General features: G+C 54.2%; 1 protein-coding gene across 9 annotated transcripts in view; it reads left to right on the plus strand.

Moving 5' to 3' along the window:
* Positions 1–26044, plus strand: part of LOC121272902 (CREB-regulated transcription coactivator 2-like) — a 238865-nt gene that overhangs the window by 63712 nt on the left and 149109 nt on the right. For all 9 annotated transcript variants that reach the window (XM_041179740.1, XM_041179748.1, XM_041179745.1 and 6 more), the window contains exon 2: positions 15815–15925. In XM_041179740.1, coding sequence (XP_041035674.1) covers positions 15815–15925 — 111 coding nt within the window. The remainder of the gene's footprint in view (positions 1–15814; positions 15926–26044) is intronic.

The raw sequence follows: 26044 nt of genomic DNA on the forward strand, positions 1-26044 counted from the left end.
GTACAGTACTGGTGGGGACTGGTCTGTCACTGTATAACACTGGGGTACAGTACTGGTGGGGACGGGTCTGTCACTGTATAACACTGGGGTACAGTACTGGTGATGACAGGTCTGTCACTGTATAACACTGGGGTACAGTACTGGTGGGGACAGGTCTGTCACTGTATAACACTGGGGTACAGTACTGGTGGGTCAGGTCTGTCACTGTATAACACTGGGGTACAGTACTGGTGGGGACCGGTCTGTCAACTTATAACACTGGCGTACAGTGCCAGTGTGGACAGGTCTGTCACTGTATAAAAGTGGGGTACAGTACTCGTGGGGATGTTTCTGTCACAGTATAACACTGAGGTACAATACTGTTGGGGTCTGAGTCTGTCACTGTATAACACTGGGGTACAGTGCTGGTGAGGATTGGTGTGTCACTGTATAACACTGGGGTACAGTGCTGGTGGGGACGGGCCTGTCACTGTATCACAGTGGGGTACAGTACTGGTGGGGACAGGTCTGTCACTGTATAACACTGGGGTACAGTACTGGTGGGGACAGGTCTGTCACTGTATAACACTAGGGTACAGTATTGTGGGGATGGGTATGTCACTGTATAACACTGGGGTACAGTACATGTGGGGACGGGTCTGTCACTGTATAACACTGGGGTACAGTACTGGTGGGGACGGATTTGTCACTGTATAACAATGGGGTACAGTATTGGTGGGGACAGGGCTGTCACTGTATAATCCTGGGGTACAGTACTAGTGGGAAAGGGTCTGTCACTGTATAACACTGGGGTACAGTGTTGGTGGGGACGGGTCTGTCACTGTATAACACTGGGGTACAGTACTGGTGTGGACGGGTCTGTCACTGTATAACACTGGGGTACAGTGCTGGTGATGACAGGTCTGTCACTGTATAACACTGGGGTACAGTACTGGTGGGGGGGGCAGGTCTGTCACTGGATAACACGGGTACAGTACTGCTGGGGATGTGTCTGTCACTGTATAACACTGGGGTACAGTATTGGAGATGGGTCTGTCACTGTATAACACTGGGGTACAGTACTGGTGGGGTTGGGTCTGTCACTGTATAACACTGGGGTACAGTACTGGCGATGGGTCTGTCACTATAACACTGGGGTACAGTACTGGTGGGGACAGGTCTGTCACTGTATAACACTGGGGTACAGTACTGGTGGGGAGGGGTCTGTCACTATAACACTGGGGTACAGTACTGGTGGGGACGGGCCTATCACGATAACACTGGGGTACAGTACTGGTGGGGACAGGTCTGTCACTGTATAATTCCGGGGTACAGTACTGGTGGGGACGGGTCTGTCGCTGCATAACACTGGGGTACAGTGCTGGTGAGGATGGGTCTGTCACTGTATAACACTGGGGTACAGTGCTGGTGGGGACGGGCCTGTCACTGTATCACAGTGGGGTACAGTACTGGTGGGGACAGGTCTGTCACTGTATAACACAGGGGTACAGTGCTGGTGGGGACAGGTCTGTCACTGTTTAACACATGTACAGCACTAGTGGGGGCGGGTCTGTCACTATTACACTGGGTTACAGTACTGGTGGGGACAGGTCTGTCACTGTATAACACTAGGGTACAGTATTTGTTGAGGATGGGTATGTCACTGTATAACACTGGGGTACAGTACATGTGGGGACGGGTCTGTCACTGTATAACACTGGGGTACAGTGTTGGTGGGGACAGGGCTGTCACTCTATAATCCTGGGGTACAGTCCTAGTGGGAAAGGGTCTGTCTCTGTATAACACTGGGGTACAGTGTTGGTGGGGACGGGTCTCTCAATGTATAACACTGGGGTACAGTACTGGTGGGGACAGGTCTGTCACTGTATAACACTGGTGTACAGTACTGGTGGGGACGGGTCTGTCACTGTATAACACTGGGGTAAAGTACTGGTGGGGGGGGGGAGCAGGTCTGTCACTGGATTACACAGGTACAGTACTGCTGGGGATGTGTCTGTCACTGTATAACACTGGGGTACAGTATTGGAGATGGGTCTGTCACTGTATAACACGGGGGTACAGTGCTGGTGGGGTTGGGTCTGTCACTGTATAACACTGGGGTACAGTACTGGCGATGGGTCTGTCACGGTATAACACTGGGGTACAGTACTGGTCGGGTCTGGTCTGTCACTGTATAACACTGGGGTACAGTACTGGCGGGGATGGGTCTGTCGCTATATCACACTGGGGTACAGTACATGTTGGGCTGGGTCTGTCACTGTATAACACTGGGGTACAGTACTGGAGGGGACGGGACTGTCACTGTATAACACTGGTGTACAGTATTGGTGGGGACACGGTCTGACACTGGGGTACAGTACTAGTGCGAATGGGTCGTCACTGTACAATACTGGGGTACAGTGATTGTGGGGACGGGTCTGTCACTGTATAAAACTGGGGTACAGTACTGGTGGGGACGTGTCTGTCACTGTATAACTCTGGGATACAGTACTGGTGGGGACAGGTCTGTCACTATAACACTGGGGTACAGTTCTGGTAGGGACGGGTCTGTCTCTATAACACTGGGGTACAGTACTGGTGGGGAAGGGTCTGTCACTGTATAACAGTGGTGTACCGTACTGATGTGGAAGGGTCTGTCACTGTATAACACTGGTGTACAGTACTGGTGGGGACGGGTCTGTCACTGTATAACACTGTGGTACAGTACTGGTGGTGACTGGTCTGTCTCTGTATAACACTGGGGTACAGTACTGGTGATGACAGGTCTGTCACTGTATAACACTGGTGTACAGTACTGGTGGGGACGGGTTTGTCACTGTATAACTCTTGGGTACAGTACTGGTGGGGACAGGTCTGTCACTGTATAATACTGGGGTACAGTACTAGTGGGACAGTGTCTGTCACTGTATAACACTGGGGTACAGTACTGGTGATGACAGGTCTGTCACTGTATAACACTGGGGCACAGTACTGGTGGGGTCGGGTCTGTCAATTTATAACACTGGCATACGGTGCCAGTTCGGACAGGTCTGTCACTATAACACTGGGGTACAGTACTGGTGGGGACGGGTCTGTCAATTTATAACGCTGGCGTACAGTGCCAGTGGGGACAGGTCTGTCACTGTATAACACTGGAGTATAGTACTGGTGGGGACAGGCCTGTCACTGTATAACACTGGGATACAGTACTGGTGGGGATAGGTCTGTTACTGTCAAAAGTAGGGTACAGTACTGGTGGGGATGGGTCTGTCGCTGTATAACACTGGGGTACAGTACTGGTGGGGACAGGTTTGTCACTGTATAACTCTTGGGTACAGTACTGGTGGGGACAGGTCTGTCACTATAATACTGGGGTACAGTACTGGTGATGACAGGTCTGTCACTGTATAAAACTGGGGTACAGTACTGGTGGGGATGTGTCTGTCACAGTATAACACTGCGGTACAATACTGTTGGGGTCTGAGTCTGTCACTGTATAACACTGGGGTACAGTACTGGTGGGGACAGGTCTGTCACTGTATAACACTGGGATACAGTACTGGTGGGGACGGGTCTGTCACTGTAAAACACTGGGGTATAGTACTGGTGGGGACAGGTCTGTCAGTATAACACTGGGGTACAGTGCTGGTGGGGACGGGTCTGTCTCTATAACACTGGGGTACAGTTCTGGTGGGGATGGGTCTGTCACTGTTTAACACTGGGGTACAGTACTGGTGATGACAGGTCTGTCACTGTATAATCCTGGGGTACAGTACTGCTGGGGATGTGTCTGTCACTGTATAACACTGGGGTATAGTACTGGTGGGGACAGGTCTGTCACTGTATAACACTGGGATACAGTACTGGTGGGGACAGGTCTGTCACTATAACACTGGGGTACAGTTCTGGTAGGGACGGGTCTGTCTCTATAACACTGGGGTACAGTACTGGTGGGGACAGGTCTGTCACTGTATAACACTGGGATACAGTTCTGGTGTGTTCGGGTCTGTCACTGTATAACACTGGGGTACAGTATTGGTGGGGACTGGTCTGTCACTGTATAACACTGGGGTCCAGTACTGGTGGGGACTGGTCTGTCACTGTCTAACACTGGGGTACAGTATTGGTGGGGACAGGTCTGTCACTGTACAACACTGGGGTACATTGCTGGTGATGACAGGTCTGTCACTGTATAACACTGGGGTACAGTACTGGAGATGGGTCTGTCACTGTATAACACTGGGGTACAGTATTGGTGGGGATAGGTCTGTCACTGTATAACACTGGGGTACAGTACTTGTGGGGAAAGGTCTGTCACTGTATAACACTGGGGTACAGTGCTTTTGGGGATGGGTCTGTATCACACTGGGATACCGTATTGGTGGGGACGGATTTGTCACTGTACAACTCTTGGGTACAGTACTGGTGGGGACCGGTCTGTCACTGTATAACACTTGGGTACGGCACTGGTGGGGACAGGACTGTCACTGTATAACACTGGGGTACAGTACTGATGGGGACGTGTCTGTCCCTGTATAACACTGGGGTACAGTGCTGGTGGGGAAGGGCCTGTAACTGTATAACAGTGGGGTACAGTGTTGGTGGGGACGGGTCTGTCACTGTATAACACTGGGGTACAGTACTGGTGTGGACGGGTCTGTCACTGTATAACACTGGGGTACAGTGCTGGTGATGACAGGTCTGTCACTGTATAACACTGGGGTACAGTACTGGTGGGGGGGGCAGGTCTGTCACTGGATAACACGGGTACAGTACTGCTGGGGATGTGTCTGTCACTGTATAACACTGGGGTACAGTATTGGAGATGGGTCTGTCACTGTATAACACTGGGGTACAGTACTGGTGGTGTTGGGTCTGTCACTGTATAACACTGGGGTACAGTACTGGCGATGGGTCTGTCACTATAATACTGGGGTACAGTACTGGTGGGGACAGGTCTGTCACTGTATAACACTGGGGTACAGTACTGGTGGGGAGGGGTTTGTCACTATAACACTGGGGTACAGTACTGGTGGGGACGGGCCTATCACGATAACACTGGGGTACAGTACTGGTGGGGACAGGTCTGTCACTGTATAATTCCGGGGTACAGTACTGGTGGGGACGGGTCTGTCGCTGCATAACACTGGGGTACAGTGCTGGTGAGGATGGGTCTGTCACTGTATAACACTGGGGTACAGTGCTGGTGGGGACGGGTCTGTCACTGTATCACAGTGGGGTACAGTACTGGTGGGGACAGGTCTGTCACTGTATAACACAGGGGTACAGTGCTGGTGGGGACAGGTCTGTCACTGTTTAACACATGTACAGCACTAGTGGGGGCGGGTCTGTCACTATTACACTGGGTTACAGTACTGGTGGGGACAGGTCTGTCACTGTATAACACTAGGGTACAGTATTTGTTGAGGATGGGTATGTCACTGTATAACACTGGGGTACAGTACATGTGGGGACGGGTCTGTCACTGTATAACACTGGGGTACAGTGTTGGTGGGGACAGGGCTGTCACTCTATAATCCTGGGGTACAGTCCTAGTGGGAAAGGGTCTGTCTCTGTATAACACTGGGGTACAGTGTTGGTGGGGACGGGTCTCTCAATGTATAACACTGGGGTACAGTACTGGTGGGGACGGGTCTGTCACTGTATAACACTGGTGTACAGTACTGGTGGGGACGGGTCTGTCACTGTATAACACTGGGGTAAAGTACTGGTGGGGGGGGGGAGCAGGTCTGTCACTGGATTACACAGGTACAGTACTGCTGGGGATGTGTCTGTCACTGTATAACACTGGGGTACAGTATTGGAGATGGGTCTGTCACTGTATAACACGGGGGTACAGTGCTGGTGGGGTTGGGTCTGTCACTGTATAACACTGGGGTACAGTACTGGCGATGGGTCTGTCACGGTATAACACTGGGGTACAGTACTGGTCGGGTCTGGTCTGTCACTGTATAACACTGGGGTACAGTACTGGCGGGGATGGGTCTGTCGCTATATCACACTGGGGTACAGTACATGTTGGGCTGGGTCTGTCACTGTATAACACTGGGGTACAGTACTGGAGGGGACGGGACTGTCACTGTATAACACTGGTGTACAGTATTGGTGGGGACACGGTCTGACACTGGGGTACAGTACTAGTGGGAATGGGTCGTCACTGTACAATACTGGGGTACAGTGATTGTGGGGACGGGTCTGTCACTGTATAAAACTGGGGTACAGTACTGGTGGGGACGTGTCTGTCACTGTATAACTCTGGGATACAGTACTGGTGGGGACAGGTCTGTCACTATAACACTGGGGTACAGGTCTGGTAGGGACGGGTCTGTCTCTATAACACTGGGGTACAGTACTGGTGGGGAAGGGTCTGTCACTGTATAACAGTGGTGTACCGTACTGATGTGGAAGGGTCTGTCACTGTATAACACTGGTGTACAGTACTGGTGGGGACGGGTCTGTCACTGTATAACACTGTGGTACAGTACTGGTGGTGACTGGTCTGTCTCTGTATAACACTGGGGTACAGTACTGGTGATGACAGGTCTGTCACTGTATAACACTGGTGTACAGTACTGGTGGGGACGGGTTTGTCACTGTATAACTCTTGGGTACAGTACTGGTGGGGACAGGTCTGTCACTGTATAATACTGGGGTACAGTACTAGTGGGACCGTGTCTGTCACTGTATAACACTGGGGTACAGTACTGGTGATGACAGGTCTGTCACTGTATAACACTGGGGCACAGTACTGGTGGGGTCGGGTCTGTCAATTTATAACACTGGCATACGGTGCCAGTTCGGACAGGTCTGTCACTATAACACTGGGGTACAGTACTGGTGGGGACGGGTCTGTCAATTTATAACGCTGGCGTACAGTGCCAGTGGGGACAGGTCTGTCACTGTATAACACTGGAGTATAGTACTGGTGGGGACAGGCCTGTCACTGTATAACACTGGGATACAGTACTGGTGGGGATAGGTCTGTTACTGTCAAAAGTAGGGTACAGTACTGGTGGGGATGGGTCTGTCGCTGTATAACACTGGGGTACAGTACTGGTGGGGACAGGTTTGTCACTGTATAACTCTTGGGTACAGTACTGGTGGGGACAGGTCTGTCACTATAATACTGGGGTACAGTACTGGTGATGACAGGTCTGTCACTGTATAAAACTGGGGTACAGTACTGGTGTGGACAGGTCTGTCACTGTATAAAAGTGGGGTACAGTACTGGTGGGGATGTGTCTGTCACAGTATAACACTGCGGTACAATACTGTTGGGGTCTGAGTCTGTCACTGTATAACACTGGGGTACAGTACTGGTGGGGACAGGTCTGTCACTGTATAACACTGGGATACAGTACTGGTGGGGACGGGTCTGTCACTGTAAAACACTGGGGTATAGTACTGGTGGGGACAGGTCTGTCAGTATAACACTGGGGTACAGTGCTGGTGGGGACGGGTCTGTCTCTATAACACTGGGGTACAGTTCTGGTGGGGATGGGTCTGTCACTGTATAACACTGGGGTACAGTACTGGTGATGACAGGTCTGTCACTGTATAATCCTGGGGTACAGTACTGCTGGGGATGTGTCTGTCACTGTATAACACTGGGGTATAGTACTGGTGGGGACAGGTCTGTCACTGTATAACACTGGGATACAGTACTGGTGGGGACAGGTCTGTCACTATAACACTGGGGTACAGTTCTGGTGGGGACGGGTCTTTCTCTATAACACTGGGGTACAGTACTGGTGGGGACAGGTCTGTCACTGTATAACACTGGGATACAGTTCTGGTGTGTTCGGGTCTGTCACTGTATAACACTGGGGTACAGTATTGGTGGGGACTGGTCTGTCACTGTATAACACTGGGGTACAGTACTGGTGGGGACTGGTCTGTCACTGTCTAACACTGGGGTACAGTATTGGTGGGGACAGGTCTGTCACTGTACAACACTGGGGTACATTGCTGGTGATGACAGGTCTGTCACTGTATAACACTGGGGTACAGTACTGGAGATGGGTCTGTCACTGTATAACACTGGGGTACAGTATTGGTGGGGATAGGTCTGTCACTGTATAACACTGGGGTACAGTACTTGTGGGGAAAGGTCTGTCACTGTATAACACTGGGGTACAGTGCTTTTGGGGATGGGTCTGTATCACACTGGGATACCGTATTGGTGGGGACGGATTTGTCACTGTACAACTCTTGGGTACAGTACTGGTGGGGACCGGTCTGTCACTGTATAACACTTGGGTACGGCACTGGTGGGGACACGACTGTCACTGTATAACACTGGGGTACAGTACTGGTGGGGACGTGTCTGTCCCTGTATAACACTGGGGTACAGTGCTGGTGGGGAAGGGCCTGTAACTGTATAACAGTGGGGTAAAGTGCTGGTGTGGAAGGGTCTGTCACTGTACAACACTGGGGTACAGTACTGATGGGGGCGGGTCTGCCACTGTATAACGCTTTGGTACTGTTCTGGTAGTGACTGGTCTGTCACTGTATAACACTGGGGTACAGTACTGGTGGGGACAGGACTGTCACTGTATAACACGGGTACGGTACTGGTGGGGATGGGTCTGTCATTGTAAAGCGCTGGGGTACAGTACTGATGGGGACTGGTCTGTCACTGTATAACACTTGGGTACGGCACTGGTGGTGGGACAGGACTGTCACTGTATAACACTGGGGTACAGTGCTGGTGGGGAAGGGCCTGTAACTGTATAACAGTGGGGTAAAGTACTGGTGTGGAATGGTCTGTCACTGTATAACACTGGGGTACAGTACTGGTGGGGACGCGTCTGCCACTGTATAACACTGTGTTACCGTACTGGTGGTGACTGGTCTGTCACTGTATAACACTGGGGTACAGTGCTGGTGATGACAGGTCTGTCACTGTATAACGCTGGGGTACAGTACTGGTCGGGACGGGTCTGTCACTGTATAACACTGGGGTACAGTACCGGTGGTGACTGGTCTGTCACTGTGTAACACGGGTACAGTACTGGTGGGGATGGGTCTGTCATTGTATAACACTGGGGTACAGTGCTGGTGGGGACGGTTCTGTCACTGTATAACACTGCGGTACAGTACTGGTGGGGACAGGTCTGTCACTGTAAAGCGTTGGGGTACTGTACTACTGGGGACGGGTCTGTCACTGTATAACAGTGTGGTACTGTGCTGGTGATGACAGGTCTGTCACTTTATAACACTGGGGTACAGTACTGGAGATCGTTCTGTCACTGTATAACACTGGGGTACAGTTTTGGTGGGGACAGGTCTGTCACTGTATAATACTGGGGTACAGTAATAGTGGGATCGGGTCTGTCACTGTATAACATTGGGGTACAGTACTGATCGGGAAAGGTCTGTCACTGTATAACACTGGGGTACAGTACTGGTGGGGACGGTTTTGTCACTGTATATCTCTTGGGTACAGTACTGGTGGGGACGGGTTTGTCACTGTATAACACTTGGGTATGGTACTGGCGGAGACGGGTCTTCACTGTATAACACTTTGGTACAGCACTGGTGGGAACAAGTCTGTCACTGTATAACACTGGGTCACAGTACTGGTGGGGATGGGTCTGTCACGGTATAACACTGGGGTGCAGTGCTAGTGGGGATGGGCCTGTCACTGTATAACAGTGGGGTACAGTACTGGTGTGGAAGGGTCTGTCACTGTATAACACTGGAATACAGTACTGGTGGTGACTGGTCTGTCACTGTATAACACTGGGGTACAGTACTGCTGGGGACGGATCTGTCACTGTATAACACTGGGGTACAGTGCTGGTGACGACAGGTCTGTCACTGTATAACACTGGGGTAGAGTACTGGTGGGGACAGGTCTGTCACTGTATAACACTGGCGTACAGTGCTTTTGGGGATGGGTCTGTCACCGTATAACACTGGGATACCGTACTGGTGGGGACGGATTTGTCACTGTATAACTCTTGGGTACAGTACTGGTGGGGACGGGTCTGTCACTGTTTAACACTTGGGCACAGTATTGGTGGGGACAGGTCTGTCACTGTATAACACTGGGGTATAGTACTGGTGGGTGCAGGTCTGTCACTGTATAACACTGGGATACAGTACTGGTGGGGACGGGTCTGTCACTTTATAACTCTGGGGTATAGTGCTGATGGGGAAGGGCCTGTCACTGTTTAGCAGTGGGGTACAGTGCTGGTGGGGATGGGTCTGCCACTGTATAACACTGTGGTACAGTACTGGTGGGGACGGATCTGTCACTGTATAACACTGGGGTACAGTACTGGTGGGGACGGTTTTGTCACTGTATAACTCTTGGGTACAGTACTGGTGGGGACGGGTTTGTCACTGTATAACACTTGGGTATGGTACTGGCGGAGACGGGTCTTCACTGTATAACACTTTGGTACAGCACTGGTGGGAACAAGTCTGTCACTGTATAACACTGGGTCACAGTACTGGTGGGGATGGGTCTGTCACGGTATAACACTGGGGTGCAGTGCTGGTGGGGATGGGCCTGTCACTGTATAACAGTGGGGTACAGGACTGGTGTGGAAGGGTCTGTCACTGTATAACACTGGAATACAGTACTGGCGGTGACTGGTCTGTCACTGTATAACACTGGGGTACAGTACTGCTGGGGACGGGTCTGTCACTGTATAACACTGGGGTACAGTGCTGGTGACGACAGGTCTGTCACTGTATAACACTGGGTCACAGTACTGGTGGGGATGGGTCTGTCACGGTATAACACTGGGGTGCAGTGCTGGTGGGGATGGGCCTGTCACTGTATAACAGTGGGGTACAGGACTGGTGTGGAAGGGTCTGTCACTGTATAACACTGGAATACAGTACTGGCGGTGACTGGTCTGTCACTGTATAACACTGGGGTACAGTACTGCTGTGGACGGGTCTGTCACTGTATAACACTGGGGTACAGTGCTGGTGACGACAGGTCTGTCACTGTATAACACTGGGGTAGAGTACTGGTGGGGACGGATCTGTCACTGTATTACACTGGGGTATAGTACTGGTGGGGATGGGTCTGTCACTGGGTTACAGTATTCGTGGGGCTGCGTGTGTCATATTGTAACATGGGTACGGTACTGGTTGGGACAGGTATGTCACTGCATAACACTGGGGTACAGTACTGGTGGGCAAAGGTCTGTCACAGTGTAATTCTGAGGTACAGTAACAGTGGGGACAGACCTGTCAATGGGTAACACTTGTGTACGGTACTGGTGGGGACGTGTCTGTCACTGTGTAACACTGGGGTACAGCACTGCTGGGGATGAGTCTGTCACTGTATAACACTGGGTTACTGTACTGGTGCGGATCGGTCTTTCACTGTATGACACTGGGTACAGCACTGGTGGGGATGGGTCTGTCACTGTATAACACTGGGATACAGTACTGGTGGGGACGGGTCTGTCACTGTCTCACACTGGGCTACTGTACTGGTGGAGACAGGTCTGTTACAGTCTAACATTGGGTTTTAGTATTGATGCTGAGAGGTCTGTCCCTGTATAACAGATGGGTAGAATGCTGACGGGGACAGGTCTGTCACAGTTTAACATGGGTACAGTACTGGTGGGGACTGGTCTGTCACTGTATAACACGGGTACAGTACTGGTGGAGACGGTTATTTTGCGGTACAACATTGGGCTACAGTACTGGTTGGTACTTTTCTGTCACTGTCTTAACACTCGGATACAGTTCTGTTGGTGTCAGTTCTGTCACTGTATTTCACTGGGGTACAGTGATGTCAGTGTGTCACTGGGGTCCAGTACTGATGGGGACATGTGTGTCGCTGTATGCTGCTGGGGTACAGTGTTGTTGGGGGCTGTTCTGTCACTGTATAGCACTGGGGTACAGTCCTGGTGCGGACAGGTGTTCCAGTGTGTAACACTTGGGTCCGGTACTTGTGGGGACAGGTCTGTTACTGTCTAACACTGTGGTATGATATTGGTGTGACCTGGTGTGTTACTGTATAACACTGGGGTACAATACTGGTGCGGACGGGCCTGCCACTGTACAGCACTGGCACACAGGACTGGTCAGGCAGTTCTGTCATTATATTATATGGGGGCTGGCCTGTCACTATATGCTACGGGGACCATGCTGGTCGGGACGGTTATGTCAGTATGTAACACTGGGTTAGAGTGCTGGTCTCAACTGATGCGTCAGTGTGTAAAACCGGGATCCAGTTCTGGTGGGAGCAGGCCTGTCACTGTCTGTCATTGGAGTATGGTATTGGTGGAGACAGTGCAATCACTGTACAACACTGGGGTACAGTACAGGTGGGGACAGGTCGGTCACTTAGTAACACTGGGGTACAGTGCTGGTGCGGACGTGTCTGTCACTGTATAACACTGGTGTACCGTACTGGTGGGGACAGGTCTGTCACTGTATAACACTCGGACACAGTACTGGTGGGGACGGGTCTGTCATTTTATAACACTGGGGTAGAGTACTAGTGGGGACAGGTCTGTCAGTGTATAACACTGGGGTACACTATTGGTGGGGATGGGTCTGTCACTTTATAACACTGGGGTAGAGTCCTGGTGGGGACTGGTCTGTCACTGTATAATACTGGGGTACAGTACTGGTGGGGACAGGTCTGTCACTGTATAACATTGGGGTACAGTACTGGTGGGGACGGGTCTGTCAGTGTATAATACTGGGGTACAGTACTGGTGGGGACGGGTCTGTCACTGTATAATACTGGGGTGCAATACTGGTGGGGACGGGTCTGTCACTGTATAACACTGGGGTATAGTATTGCTGGGGACAGGTCTGTCACTGTATAACACTGGGGTACAGTACTGGTGGGGACAGGTCTGTCACTGTATAACACTGCGGTACCGTACTGCTGGGGACTGGTCTGTCACTGTATAACACTGGGGTACAGTACTGGTGGCGATGGGTCTGTCACTGTATAACACTGGGGTACTGTACTGGTGGGGACAGGTCTGTCAGTGCATAAGACTTGGGTACAGTTATGGGGGTACAGGTATGTCATTATATTACATGTGTGGACAGGTCCATCACTGTATAACACTGGGGTACAGTACTGGTGGGGACGGGTCTGTCAATGTGTAACATTGGGGTACAGTACTGGTGGAGACAGGTCTGTCACTGTATAATACTGGTGTCCAGTACTGTAGGGGACAGGTCTGTCACTAGATAACTAGATATCCTTGGTGTGCATTACTGGTGGGGCCAGGCCTGTGACTATACAATGTTGATACAGTACTTGTGGGGACAGGTCTGTCAACGTGTAACACTGGGGTACAGTACTGGTAGGGACGGGTCTGTCAATGTGTAACATTGGGGTACAGTACTGGTGGAGACAGGTCTGTCACTGTATAACACTGGGTTATCATACTGGTGTGGTCAGGTGTGTCACTGTATAACACGGGTACAGCACTGGTGGGGACAGGTCTGTCACTATTTAATGCTGGGGTACAGCACTGGTGGAGACAGGTCTGTCACTATTTAACATTGGGGCACAGTACTGGCGGGGACAAGTCTTTTACTGTACGGCGCTATGGTACAGAACTGTTGGGTTATCTATTTTGTGTATTCTGAACTATTCCGTTAAATGTTTGCAACTGCATCTCCATTTACCAACACTTAATCTAATTTTCCAATTCATTTCAGCCAGCTCTGCTTTCATGCCATCAGAACCAGCCTTATTTATGTTTAAAAACTTTGCCTGTGACCCACTCCTCTCTCCCTCAAACTTAATGTAAAATTCAATCATATTATAATCGCTGCTACTTAGAGGTAACTTCACTTTGAGATCATTCATTAATCCCACCTCTTTGCATAATACCAGGTCTAGTGTTGCTTGCTCTCTGTTTGACTCCAGAACGTGATGTTCTAATCAACTATCACGGAAACATTCTGTGAACTGCTCGTCTCGCACACCTTTGCCCATCTGACTTTTCCAGTCCGTATGTAAATTAAAATCTCCCATGATTATTGCTGCGCCTTTCTGACAAGCTCCCATTATTTCTTCCTTCATGCTCTACGCTACCATGTGGTTACTGCCTGTACACAACTCCCACAAGTGACTTCTTGCCAATGCCATTTCTCATCTCTCCCCAAACAGTTTCTTCATCCTGGTTTCCCGAACCTCGGTCACCCCTCTCTATTGTGCTCATAATATCATTAACCAACAGAGCCATACCTTTACCTTTTCTTCGCTTCCTGCCCTTCCTAAATGTCCTGTACCCTTTAAGATTCAGGTCCCAATCCGTGTCCTGCAGCCATGTCTCTGTAATGGCTGTCAAATTGTACTTATGTATTTCTATGAGCACTCTCAGTTCATCTGTTTTGTTTCGAATGCATCGTGCATTCACATACAGAACTTTTATTTCATCCTTTTATTCTTTTTGTAACCTCTAATTTCATCCGTTGATTTACTGTTGGATTTGTACTTTCTATCCCTTCCTGTCACGGTCTGTTTTTCATTTCCTATAATAATACCTTCTCTTTGCCTTGTCTCTACTCTTTGATTTGCCACATCTTCCCAAATTTGATCCCTTGACCCCACTACTTAGTTTAAAGCCTCTCTACTTCCCTCGCTAGATGGTTCGCAAGAACACCTGTCCCAGCACGGGTCAGGTGTAGACCATTGCAATGGTACAGGATCCACTTTCCCCAGTACTTGTGACAGTGCCTTGTGAGTATTTGATGGGGACAGTGTAGTGGGAGCTTTACTCTGTATCTAACCCTGTGCTGTACCTGTCCTAGGAGAGTTTGATGGGGACAGTGTAGAGGGAACTTTACTTTATATCTGACCCTGTGCTGTACCTGTCCTGGGAGTGTTTGATGGGGATGGTGTAGACGGAGCTTTACTCTGTATCTAACCCCGTGCTGTACCTGTCCTGGGAGTGTTTGATGGGGATGTTGTAGACGGAGTTTTACTCTGTATCTAACCCCGTGTTGTACCTGTCCTGGGAGTGTTTGATGGGGACAGTGTAGAGGGAACTTTACTTTATATCTGACCCTGTGCTGTACCTGTCCTGGGAGTGTTTGATGGGGATGGTGTAGACGGAGCTTTACTCTGTATCTAACCCTGTGCTGTACCTGTCCTGGGAGTGTTTGATGGGGACAGTGTAGAGGGAGCTTTACTCTGTATCTAACCCCGTGCTGTACCTGTACTGGGAGTGTTTGATGGGGACAGTGTAGAGGGAGCTTTACTCTGTATCTAACCCTGTGCTGTACCTGTCCTGGGAGTGTTTGATGGGGACAGTGTAGAGGAAGTTTTACTCTGTATCTAACCCTGTGCTGTACCTGTCCTGGGAGTGTTTGATGGGGACAGTGTAGAGGGAGCTTTACTCTGTACCTAACCCCGTGCTGTACTTGTCCTGGGAATGTTTGATGTGGACAGTGTAGAGGGAGCTTTACTCTGTATCTAACCCCGTGCTGTACCTGTCCTGGGAGTGTTTGATGTGGATAGGTGTAGCAGGAGCTTTACTCTGTACCTGATCCTGGCTGTACTTGCACTTTGGGCATGTGTGTTTGTTGAACAAGGCCCAATCAAGCTTATAATTATTGTACTTTTACAATTTCTGGTGTTGATTTGTGTCCTTATTGCCAATGCTGAAGAGTTTGTCTTTGTGTTTTCACTGGGATAAGGAATGTGTGAAGTTTGTGCCACTCAATTTGAGTGGAGCTGAGATTTGCTTCACTTCTCTTTCTCTTGCCTGTTGCCCTGCGCTGGCCATTCCCTGCTGCTGCTGCTGCCTTTTTCTGTTCTTGCCTAAGTCTGCCTAAGTAAACGTTTCTGTTTTTCCCCCAGTTACAGGCTCAGAAGGTACATCAACTCCGCCTCTCTCACACTCGAGGGCCTTACTATGGTGGGTCGCTGCCTAATGTCAACGCCATCTCGAACAACACCACTGAGTTCCAGGTATTTGGGATATTACTACTAACACTTGATGCTGTAGGATTCTCAGTCGAGCCATTCACATTGTTGCACAGTTAGGACATTGTCTCTTTGGGCCAGAGACCACAGTCTGGATATGGAGAGTCTTCAGATCACCTTCATTCTGTTTATATTTCAACACATTGATTTAATGTTAGCTGTGGCTCAGAGGATTAAACACTCAGCTTTGAGGCAGAAGATCAAATTCCACTCCAGAGGCTTGAGCACAAAATCCAAGAGTCATTCCAGTGCAGTACTGAGGGAGCTCCGCACTGTCTCGCATGTCAGTACTGAGGGATCTACGCACCATCAGAGGGTCAGTACTGAGGGAGCTCCGCACTGTCGGAGGGTCAGTAGTGAGAGGGCACTGCACTGTCGGAGGGTCAGTACTGAGGGAGCTCCGTACTGTCAAATGGTTAGTACTGAGGGAGCGCTGCACTGTCGGAGGGTCAGTACTGAGGGAGCGCCGCACTGTCGGAGGGTCAGTACTGAGGGAGCGCCGCACTGTCGGAGGGTCAGTACTGAGGGAGCGCCGCACTGTCGGAGGGTCAGTGCTGAGGGAGCGCTGCGCTGTCGGAGGGTCAGTAGTGAGGGAGCGCCGCACTGTCGGAGGGTCAGTACTGAGGGAGTGCTGCACTGTCGGAGGGTCAGTGCTGAGGGAGCGCTGCGCTGTCGGAGGGTCAGTACTGAGGGAGCGCCGCACTGTCGGAGGGTCAGTGCTGAGGGAGCGCTGCGCTGTCGGAGGGTCAGTAGTGAGAGGGCACTGCACTGTCGGGGGGTCAGTACTGAGGGAGCGCTGCACTGTCGGGGGGTCAGTACTGAGGGAACTCCGCAGTGTCGGAGGGTCAGTACTGAGGGAGCTCCGCACTGTCAGAGGGTCAGTACTGAGGGAGCTCCGCACTGTCAGAGGGTCAGTACTGAGTGAGCGCCGCACTGTCGGAGGGTCAGTACTAAGGGAGCGCCGCAATGTCTGAGCGCCGTACTGTCGGAGGGTCAGTACTAAGGGGGCACTGCACTGTCGGAGGGTCAGTATTAAGGGGGAACTGCACTGTCGGAGGGTCAGTACTGAGGGATCGCCGCACTGTTGGAGGGTCAGTACTGAAGGAGCGCCGCACTGTCGGAGGGTCAGGACTAAGAGGGCACCGCACTGTCGGAGGGTCAGTACTGAGTGTGCGCCGCACTGTCGGAGGGTCAGTACTGAGTGTGCGCCGCACTGTCGGAGGGTCAGTACTGAGTGTGCGCCGCACTGTCGGAGGGTCAGTACTGAGTGTGCGCCGCACTGTCGGAGGGTCAGTACTGAGGAAGCGCCGCACTGTCAGAGGGTTAGTACTGAAGGAGTGCTGCACTGTCGGAGGGTCAGTACTAAGGGGGAACTGCACTGTCAGATGGTCAGTACTGAGGGAGCGCTGCACTGTCAGAGGGTCAGTACTGAGGGAGCGCTGCACTGTCAGAGGGTCAATACTGAGGGAGCGCCGCACTGTCGGAGGGTCAGTGCTGAGGGAGCGCCGCACTGTCAGCGGGTCATTAATGAGGGAGCTCCGCACTGTCGGAGGGTCAGTACTGAGGGAACTGCGCTCTGTCGGAGGGTCAGTACTAAGGGAGCTCCGCACTGACCAATGGTCAGTACTGAGGGAACTCCGCACTGTTGTTGGGTCAGTACTGAGGGAGCGCCGCCCTGTTAGAGGGTCAGTACTGAAGGAGTGCCGCACTGTTGGAGGGTCAGTACTGAGCGAGTGCTGCACTGTCGGAGGGTCAGTACTGAGGGAGCGCCGCACTGTCGGAGGTCAGGACTGAGGGAGCGCCGCACTGTCGGAGGTCAGGACTGAGGGAGCGCCGCACTGTCAGAGCGTCAGTACTCAGGAAGCGCCGCACTGTCAGAGGGTCAGTAGTGAGGGCGTGCTGCACTGTCGGAGTGTCAGTACTGAGGGAGCACCGCACTGTCCAATGGTCAGTACTGAGGGAGCGCCGCACTGTCGGTGGGTCAGTACTAAGGGGGCACTGCACTGTCGGAGGGTCAGGACTAAGGGGGCTCTGCACTGTCGGAGGGTCAGTACTAAGGGGGCTCTGCACTGTCGGAGGGTCAGGAATAAGGGGGCACTGCACTCTAGGAGGTTCAGTACTGAGGGAGTGCCGCACTGTCGGAGGGTCAGTACTGAGCAAGCGCCGCACTGTCGGAGGGTCAGTACTGAGGGAGCGCCGCACTGTCAGAGGGTCAGTACTGAGGGAGCGCCACACTGTCGGAGGGTCAGTACTAAGGGTCACTGCACTGTTGGAGGGTCAGTACTGAGTGAGCGCTGCACTGTCGGAGGGTCAGTACTGAGGAAGCGCCGCACTGTCAGTGTGTCAGTACTGAGGGAGTGCTGCACTGTTAGAGGGTCAGTACTGAGGGAGCGCCGCACTGTCAGCAGGTCAGTACTAAGGGGATGCTGCACTGTCAGAGGGTCAGTACTGAGGAACGCAGCACTGTTGGAGGGTCAGTAGTAAGGGGGCGCTGCACTGTTGAAGGTTCAGTACTGAGGGAGCGCCGGACGGTCGGAGGTTCAGTACTAAGGGGGCACCGCACTGTCGGAGGGTCAGTACTGAGGGAGCACCGCACTGTTGGAGGGTCAGTACTAAGGGGGCACAGCACTGTCGGAGAGTCAGTACTGAGGGAGCGCCGCACTGTCGGAAGGTCAGTACTAAGGGAGCGCAGCAATGTCTGAGGGTCAGTACTGAGAGAGCGCCATACTGTCGGATGGTCAGTACTGAGGGAGCACCGCACTGTCGGAGGGTCAGTACTGAGGGAGCGCTGCACTTTCAGAGGGTCAGTACTGAGGGAGAACCGCACTGTCGGAGGGTCAGTACTGAGGGAGCGCCGCACTGTCGGAGGGTCAGTACTGAGGGAGCGCCGCACTGTCGGAGGGTCAGTGCTGAGGGAGCGCTGCGCTGTCGGAGGGTCAGTAGTGAGAGGGCACTGCACTGTCGGGGGGTCAGTACTGAGGGAACTCCGCAGTGTCGGAGGGTCAGTACTGAGGGAGCTCCGCACTGTCAGAGGGTCAGTACTGAGGGAGCTACGCACTGTCAGAGGGTCAGTACTGAGGGAGCTCCGCACTGTCAGAGGGTCAGTACTGAGGGAAATCCGCACTGTCGGAGGGTCAGTACTGAGGGAGCTCCGTACTGTCAAATGGTCAGTACTGAGGTAGCGCTGCTCTGTCGGAGGGTCAGTACTAAGGGAGTGCCGCACTGTCGGAGGGTCAGTACTAAGGGGGCACTGCACTGTCAGAGGGTCAGTACTGAGTGAGCGCCGCACTGTCGGAGGGTCAGTACTAAGGGAGCGCCGCAATGTCTGAGCGCCGTACTGTCGGAGGGTCAGTACTAAGGGGGCACTGCACTGTCGGAGGGTCAGTATTAAGGGGGAACTGCACTGTCGGAGGGTCAGTACTGAGGGATCGCCGCACTGTTGGAGGGTCAGTACTGAAGGAGCGCCGCACTGTCGGAGGGTCAGGACTAAGAGGGCACCGCACTGTCGGAGGGTCAGTACTGAGTGTGCGCCGCACTGTCGGAGGGTCAGTACTGAGTGTGCGCCGCACTGTCGGAGGGTCAGTACTGAGTGTGCGCCGCACTGTCGGAGGGTCAGTACTGAGTGTGCGCCGCACTGTCGGAGGGTCAGTACTGAGGAAGCGCCGCACTGTCAGAGGGTTAGTACTGAAGGAGTGCTGCACTGTCGGAGGGTCAGTACTAAGGGGGAACTGCACTGTCAGATGGTCAGTACTGAGGGAGCGCTGCACTGTCAGAGGGTCAGTACTGAGGGAGCGCTGCACTGTCAGAGGGTCAATACTGAGGGAGCGCCGCACTGTCGGAGGGTCAGTGCTGAGGGAGCGCCGCACTGTCAGCGGGTCATTAATGAGGGAGCTCCGCACTGTCGGAGGGTCAGTACTGAGGGAACTGCGCTCTGTCGGAGGGTCAGTACTAAGGGAGCTCCGCACTGACCAATGGTCAGTACTGAGGGAACTCCGCACTGTTGTAGGGTCAGTACTGAGGGAGCGCCGCCCTGTTAGAGGGTCAGTACTGAAGGAGTGCCGCACTGTTGGAGGGTCAGTACTGAGCGAGTGCTGCACTGTCGGAGGGTCAGTACTGAGGGAGCGCCGCACTGTCGGAGGTCAGGACTGAGGGAGCGCCGCACTGTCGGAGGTCAGGACTGAGGGAGCGCCGCACTGTCAGAGCGTCAGTACTCAGGAAGCGCCGCACTGTCAGAGGGTCAGTAGTGAGGGCGTGCTGCACTGTCGGAGTGTCAGTACTGAGGGAGCACCGCACTGTCCAATGGTCAGTACTGAGGGAGCGCCGCACTGTCGGTGGGTCAGTACTAAGGGGGCACTGCACTGTCGGAGGGTCAGTACTAAGGGGGCTCTGCACTGTCGGAGGGTCAGTACTAAGGGGGCTCTGCACTGTCGGAGGGTCAGTACTAAGGGGGCACTGCACTCTAGGAGGTTCAGTACTGAGGGAGTGCCGCACTGTCGGAGGGTCAGTACTGAGCAAGCGCCGCACTGTCGGAGGGTCAGTACTGAGGGAGCGCCGCACTGTCAGAGGGTCAGTACTGAGGGAGCGCCACACTGTCGGAGGGTCAGTACTAAGGGTCACTGCACTGTTGGAGGGTCAGTACTGAGTGAGCGCTGCACTGTCGGAGGGTCAGTACTGAGGAAGCGCCGCACTGTCAGTGTGTCAGTACTGAGGGAGTGCTGCACTGTTAGAGGGTCAGTACTGAGGGAGCGCCGCACTGTCAGCAGGTCAGTACTAAGGGGATGCTGCACTGTCAGAGGGTCAGTACTGAGGAACGCAGCACTGTTGGAGGGTCAGTAGTAAGGGGGCGCTGCACTGTTGAAGGTTCAGTACTGAGGGAGCGCCGGACTGTCGGAGGTTCAGTACTAAGGGGGCACCGCACTGTCGGAGGGTCAGTACTGAGGGAGCACCGCACTGTCGGAGGGTCAGTACTAAGGGGGCACAGCACTGTCGGAGAGTCAGTACTGAGGGAGCGCCGCACTGTCGGAAGGTCAGTACTAAGGGAGCGCAGCAATGTCTGAGGGTCAGTACTGAGAGAGCGCCATACTGTCGGATGGTCAGTACTGAGGGAGCACCGCACTGTCGGAGGGTCAGTACTGAGGGAGCGCTGCACTTTCAGAGGGTCAGTACTGAGGGAGAACCGCACTGTCGGAGGGTCAGTGTTGAGGGAGCGCCGCACTGTGGGAGGTTCAGTACTGAGGGGGCGCCGCGCTGTTGGAGGGTCAGTACTGAGGGAGCTCCGCACTCTTGGAGGGTCAGTACTGAGGGAGTGCCGCACTGTCGGAGGGTCAGTACTGAGGGAGCGCCACACTGTTGGATGGTCAGTACTGAGGGAGTGCCGCACTGTCGGAGGGTCAGTTCAAAGGGGGCACTGCACTGTTGGAGGATCAGTACTGAGCTAGCGCCACACTGTCGGAGGGTCTGTACTAAGGGAGCGCCGCAATGTCGGAGGGTCACTACTGAGGGAGCGCTGCACTGTCAGAGGGTCAGTACTGAGGGAGTGCAGCACTGTCGGAGGGTCAAAATTAAGGGGGTACTGCGCTGTCGGAGGTTCAGTACTGAGGGAGCGGCGCGCTGTTGGAGGGTCAGTACTGAGGGAGCGGCGCGCTGTTGGAGGGTCAGTAGTAAGGGGGCACTGCACTGTCAGAGGGTCAGTACTGAGGGAGCGCTGCACTGTCGGAGGGTCAGGACTGAGGGAGCGCTGCACTGTCAGAGGGTCAGGACTGAGGGAGCGCCGCACTGTCGGAGGGTCAGTACTGAGTGAGCGCCGCACTGTCGGAGGGTCAGTACTAAGGGAGCGCAGCAATGTCTGAGGGTCAGTACTGAGAGAGCGCCGCACTGTCGGAGGGTCAGTACTAAGGGAGCGCAGCAATGTCTGAGGGTCAGTACTGAGGGAGCGCCGCACTGTCAGCGGGTCATTAATGAGGGCGCTCCGCACTGTCGGAGGGTCAGTACTGAGGGAACTGCGCTCTGTCGGAGGGTCAGTACTAAGGGAGCTCCGCACTGACCAATGGTCAGTACTGAAGGAGCGCCGCACTGTTGTAGGGTCAGTACTGAGGGAGTGCCGCACTGTCGGAGGGTCAGTACTGAGGGAGTGCCGCACTGTCGGAGGGTCAGTGCTGAGGGAGCGCCGCACTGTCAGCGGGTCATTAATGAGGGAGCTCCGCACTGTCAGAGGGTCAGTACTGAGGGAGCGCCGCCCTGTTAGAGGGTCAGTACTGAGCGAGTGCCGCACTGTTGGAGGGTCAGTACTGAGCGAGTGCTCCACTGTCGGAGGGTCAGTACTGAGGGAGCGCCGCACTGTCGAAGGTCAGTACTGAGGGAGCGCCGCACTGTCGGACGGTCAGTACTAAGGCGGCACCGCTCTGTCGGAGGGTTAATACTGAGGGAGCGCCGCACTGTCGGAGGGTTTGTACTAAGGGTGCGCCACGCTGTCGGAGGGTCAGTTCTAAGGGGGCACCACACTGTCGGAGGGTCAGTACTGAGGGAGCGCCGCACTGTCGGAGGGTTAGTACTCAGAGAGCGCAGCAATGTCAGAGGGTCAGTACTGTGGGAGCGCCGCACTGTAGGACGGTCAGTACTGAGGGAGCGCTGCACTGTCAGAGGGTCAGTACTGTGGGAAAGCCGCACTGTGGGAGGGTCAGTGCTGAGGGAGCGCCGCACTGTGGGAGGGTCAGTACTGAGGGGACCCCGCACTGTCGGAGGGCCAGTACTAAGGGAGTGCCGCACTGTCGGAGAGTCAGTACTGAGGGAGTGCCGTACTGTAGGAGGGTCAGTACTGAGGGAGTGCTGCACTGTCGGACGTTCAGAACTGATGGGGCGTTGCATTGTCGGAAGGTCAGTACTGAGGGAGCGCCGCACTGTCGGACGGTCAGTACTAAGGTGGCACCGCTCTGTCGGAGGGTTAATACTGAAGGAGCGCCGCACTGTCGGAGGGTTTGTACTAAGGGTGCGCCACGCTTTCGGAGGGTCAGTTTTAAGGGGGCACCATACTGTTGGAGGGTCAGTACTGAGGGAGCGCCACACTGTCGGAGGGTCAGTACTAAGGGAGCGCAGCAATGTCGGAGGGTCAGTACTGAGTGAGCGCCGCACTGTCGGAGGGTCAGTACTGAGTGAGCGCCGCACTGTTGGAGGGTCACTACTGAGGGAGCGCTGCACTGTCAGAGGGTCAGTACTGTGGGAAAGCCGCACTGTGGGAGGGTCAGTGCTGAGGGAGCGCCTGACTGTTGGAGGGTCAGTACTGAGGGAGCGCCGCACTGTCAGCGGGTCATTAATGAGGGAGCTCCGCACTGTCGGAGGGTCAGTACTGAGGGAACTGCGCTCTGTCGGAGGGTCAGTACTAAGGGAGCTCCGCACTGACCAATGGTCAGTACTGAGGGAACTCCGCACTGTTGTAGGGTCAGTCCTGAGGGAGCGCCGCCCTGTTAGAGGGTCAGTACTGAAGGAGTGCCGCACTGTTGGAGGGTCAGTACTGAGCGAGTGCTGCACTGTCGGAGGGTCAGTACTGAGGGAGCGCCGCACTGTCGGAGGTCAGTACTGAGGGAGCGCCGCAATGTCAGAGCGTCAGTACTCAGGAAGCGCCGCACTGTCAGAGGGTCAGTAGTGAGGGCGTGCTGCACTGTCGGAGTGTCAGTACTGAGGGAGGGCCGCGCTGTCGGTGGGTCAGTACTAAGGGGGCACTGCACTGTCGGTGGGTCAGTACTAAGGGGGCACTGCACTGTTGGAGGGTCAGTACTAAGGGGGCTCTGCACTGTCGGAGGGTCAGTACTAAGGGGGCACTGCACTGTCGGAGGGTCAGTACTAAGGGGGCACTGCACTTTAGGAGGTTCAGTACTGAGGGACTGCAGGACTGTCGGAGGGTCAGTACTGAGCAAGCGCCGCACTGTCGGAGGGTCAGTACTGAGGGCGTGCTGCACTGTCGGAGTGTCAGTACTGAGGGAGCGCCGCGCTGTCGGTGGGTCAGTACTAAGGGGGCACTGCACTGTCGGAGGGTCAGTACTAAGGGGGCTCTGCACTGTCGGAGGGTCAGTACTAAGGGGGCACTGCACTTTAGGAGGTTCAGTACTGAGGGAGTGCCGCACTGTCGGAGGGTCAGTACTGAGCAAGCGCCGCACTGTCGGAGGGTCAGTACTGAGGGAGCGCCGCAGTGTCGGAGGGTCAGTAGTGAGGGCGTGCTGCACTGTCGGAGTGTCAGTACTGAGGGAGCGCCGCGCTGTCGGTGGGTCAGTACTAAGGGGGCACTGCACTGTCGGAGGGTCAGTACTAAGGGGGCTCTGCACTGTCGGAGGGTCAGTACTAAGGGGGCTCTGCACTGTCGGAGGGTCAGTACTAAGGGGGCACTGCACTCTAGGAGGTTCAGTACTGAGGGAGTGCCGCACTGTCGGAGGGTCAGTACTGAGCAAGCGCCGCACTGTCGGAGGGTCAGTACTGAGGGAGCGCCGCACTGTCAGAGGGTCAGTACTGAGGGAGCGCCACACTGTCGGAGGGTCAGTACTAAGGGTCACTGCACTGTTGGAGGGTCAGTACTGAGTGAGCGCTGCACTGTCGGAGGGTCAGTACTGAGGAAGCGCCGCACTGTCAGTGTGTCAGTACTGAGGGAGTGCTGCACTGTTAGAGGGTCAGTACTGAGGGAGCGCCGCACTGTCAGCAGGTCAGTACTAAGGGGATGCTGCACTGTCAGAGGGTCAGTACTGAGGAATGCAGCACTGTTGGAGGGTCAGTAGTAAGGGGGCGCTGCACTGTTGAAGGTTCAGTACTGAGGGAGCGCCGGACTGTCGGAGGTTCAGTACTAAGGGGGCACCGCACTGTCGGAGGGTCAGTACTGAGGGAGCACCGCACTGTCGGAGGGTCAGTACTAAGGGGGCACAGCACTGTCGGAGAGTCAGTACTGAGGGAGCGCCGCACTGTCGGAAGGTCAGTACTAAGGGAGCGCAGCAATGTCTGAGGGTCAGTACTGAGAGAGCGCCATACTGTCGGATGGTCAGTACTGAGGGAGCACCGCACTGTCGGAGGGTCAGTACTGAGGGAGCGCTGCACTTTCAGAGGGTCAGTACTGAGGGAGAACCGCACTGTCGGAGGGTCAGTGTTGAGGGAGCGCCGCACTGTGGGAGGTTCAGTACTGAGGGGGCGCCGCGCTGTTGGAGGGTCAGTACTGAGGGAGCTCCGCACTCTTGGAGGGTCAGTACTGAGGGAGCGCCACACTGTTGGATGGTCAGTACTGAGGGAGTGCCGCACTGTCGGAGGGTCAGTACTAAGGGGGCTCTGCACTGTCGGAGGGTCAGTACTAAGGGGGCACTGCACTTTAGGAGGTTCAGTACTGAGGGAGTGCCGCACTGTCGGAGGGTCAGTACTGAGCAAGCGCCGCACTGTCGGAGGGTCAGTACTGAGGGAGCGCCGCAGTGTCGGAGGGTCAGTAGTGAGGGCGTGCTGCACTGTCGGAGTGTCAGTACTGAGGGAGCGCCGCGCTGTCGGTGGGTCAGTACTAAGGGGGCACTGCACTGTCGGAGGGTCAGTACTAAGGGGGCTCTGCACTGTCGGAGGGTCAGTACTAAGGGGGCTCTGCACTGTCGGAGGGTCAGTACTAAGGGGGCACTGCACTCTAGGAGGTTCAGTACTGAGGGAGTGCCGCACTGTCGGAGGGTCAGTACTGAGCAAGCGCCGCACTGTCGGAGGGTCAGTACTGAGGGAGCGCCGCACTGTCAGAGGGTCAGTACTGAGGGAGCGCCACACTGTCGGAGGGTCAGTACTAAGGGTCACTGCACTGTTGGAGGGTCAGTACTGAGTGAGCGCTGCACTGTCGGAGGGTCAGTACTGAGGAAGCGCCGCACTGTCAGTGTGTCAGTACTGAGGGAGTGCTGCACTGTTAGAGGGTCAGTACTGAGGGAGCGCCGCACTGTCAGCAGGTCAGTACTAAGGGGATGCTGCACTGTCAGAGGGTCAGTACTGAGGAATGCAGCACTGTTGGAGGGTCAGTAGTAAGGGGGCGCTGCACTGTTGAAGGTTCAGTACTGAGGGAGCGCCGGACTGTCGGAGGTTCAGTACTAAGGGGGCACCGCACTGTCGGAGGGT

Source organism: Carcharodon carcharias, chromosome 36, assembly GCF_017639515.1.
Source record: "Carcharodon carcharias isolate sCarCar2 chromosome 36, sCarCar2.pri, whole genome shotgun sequence".
In the NCBI taxonomy this organism is placed as follows: domain Eukaryota; kingdom Metazoa; phylum Chordata; class Chondrichthyes; order Lamniformes; family Lamnidae; genus Carcharodon; species Carcharodon carcharias.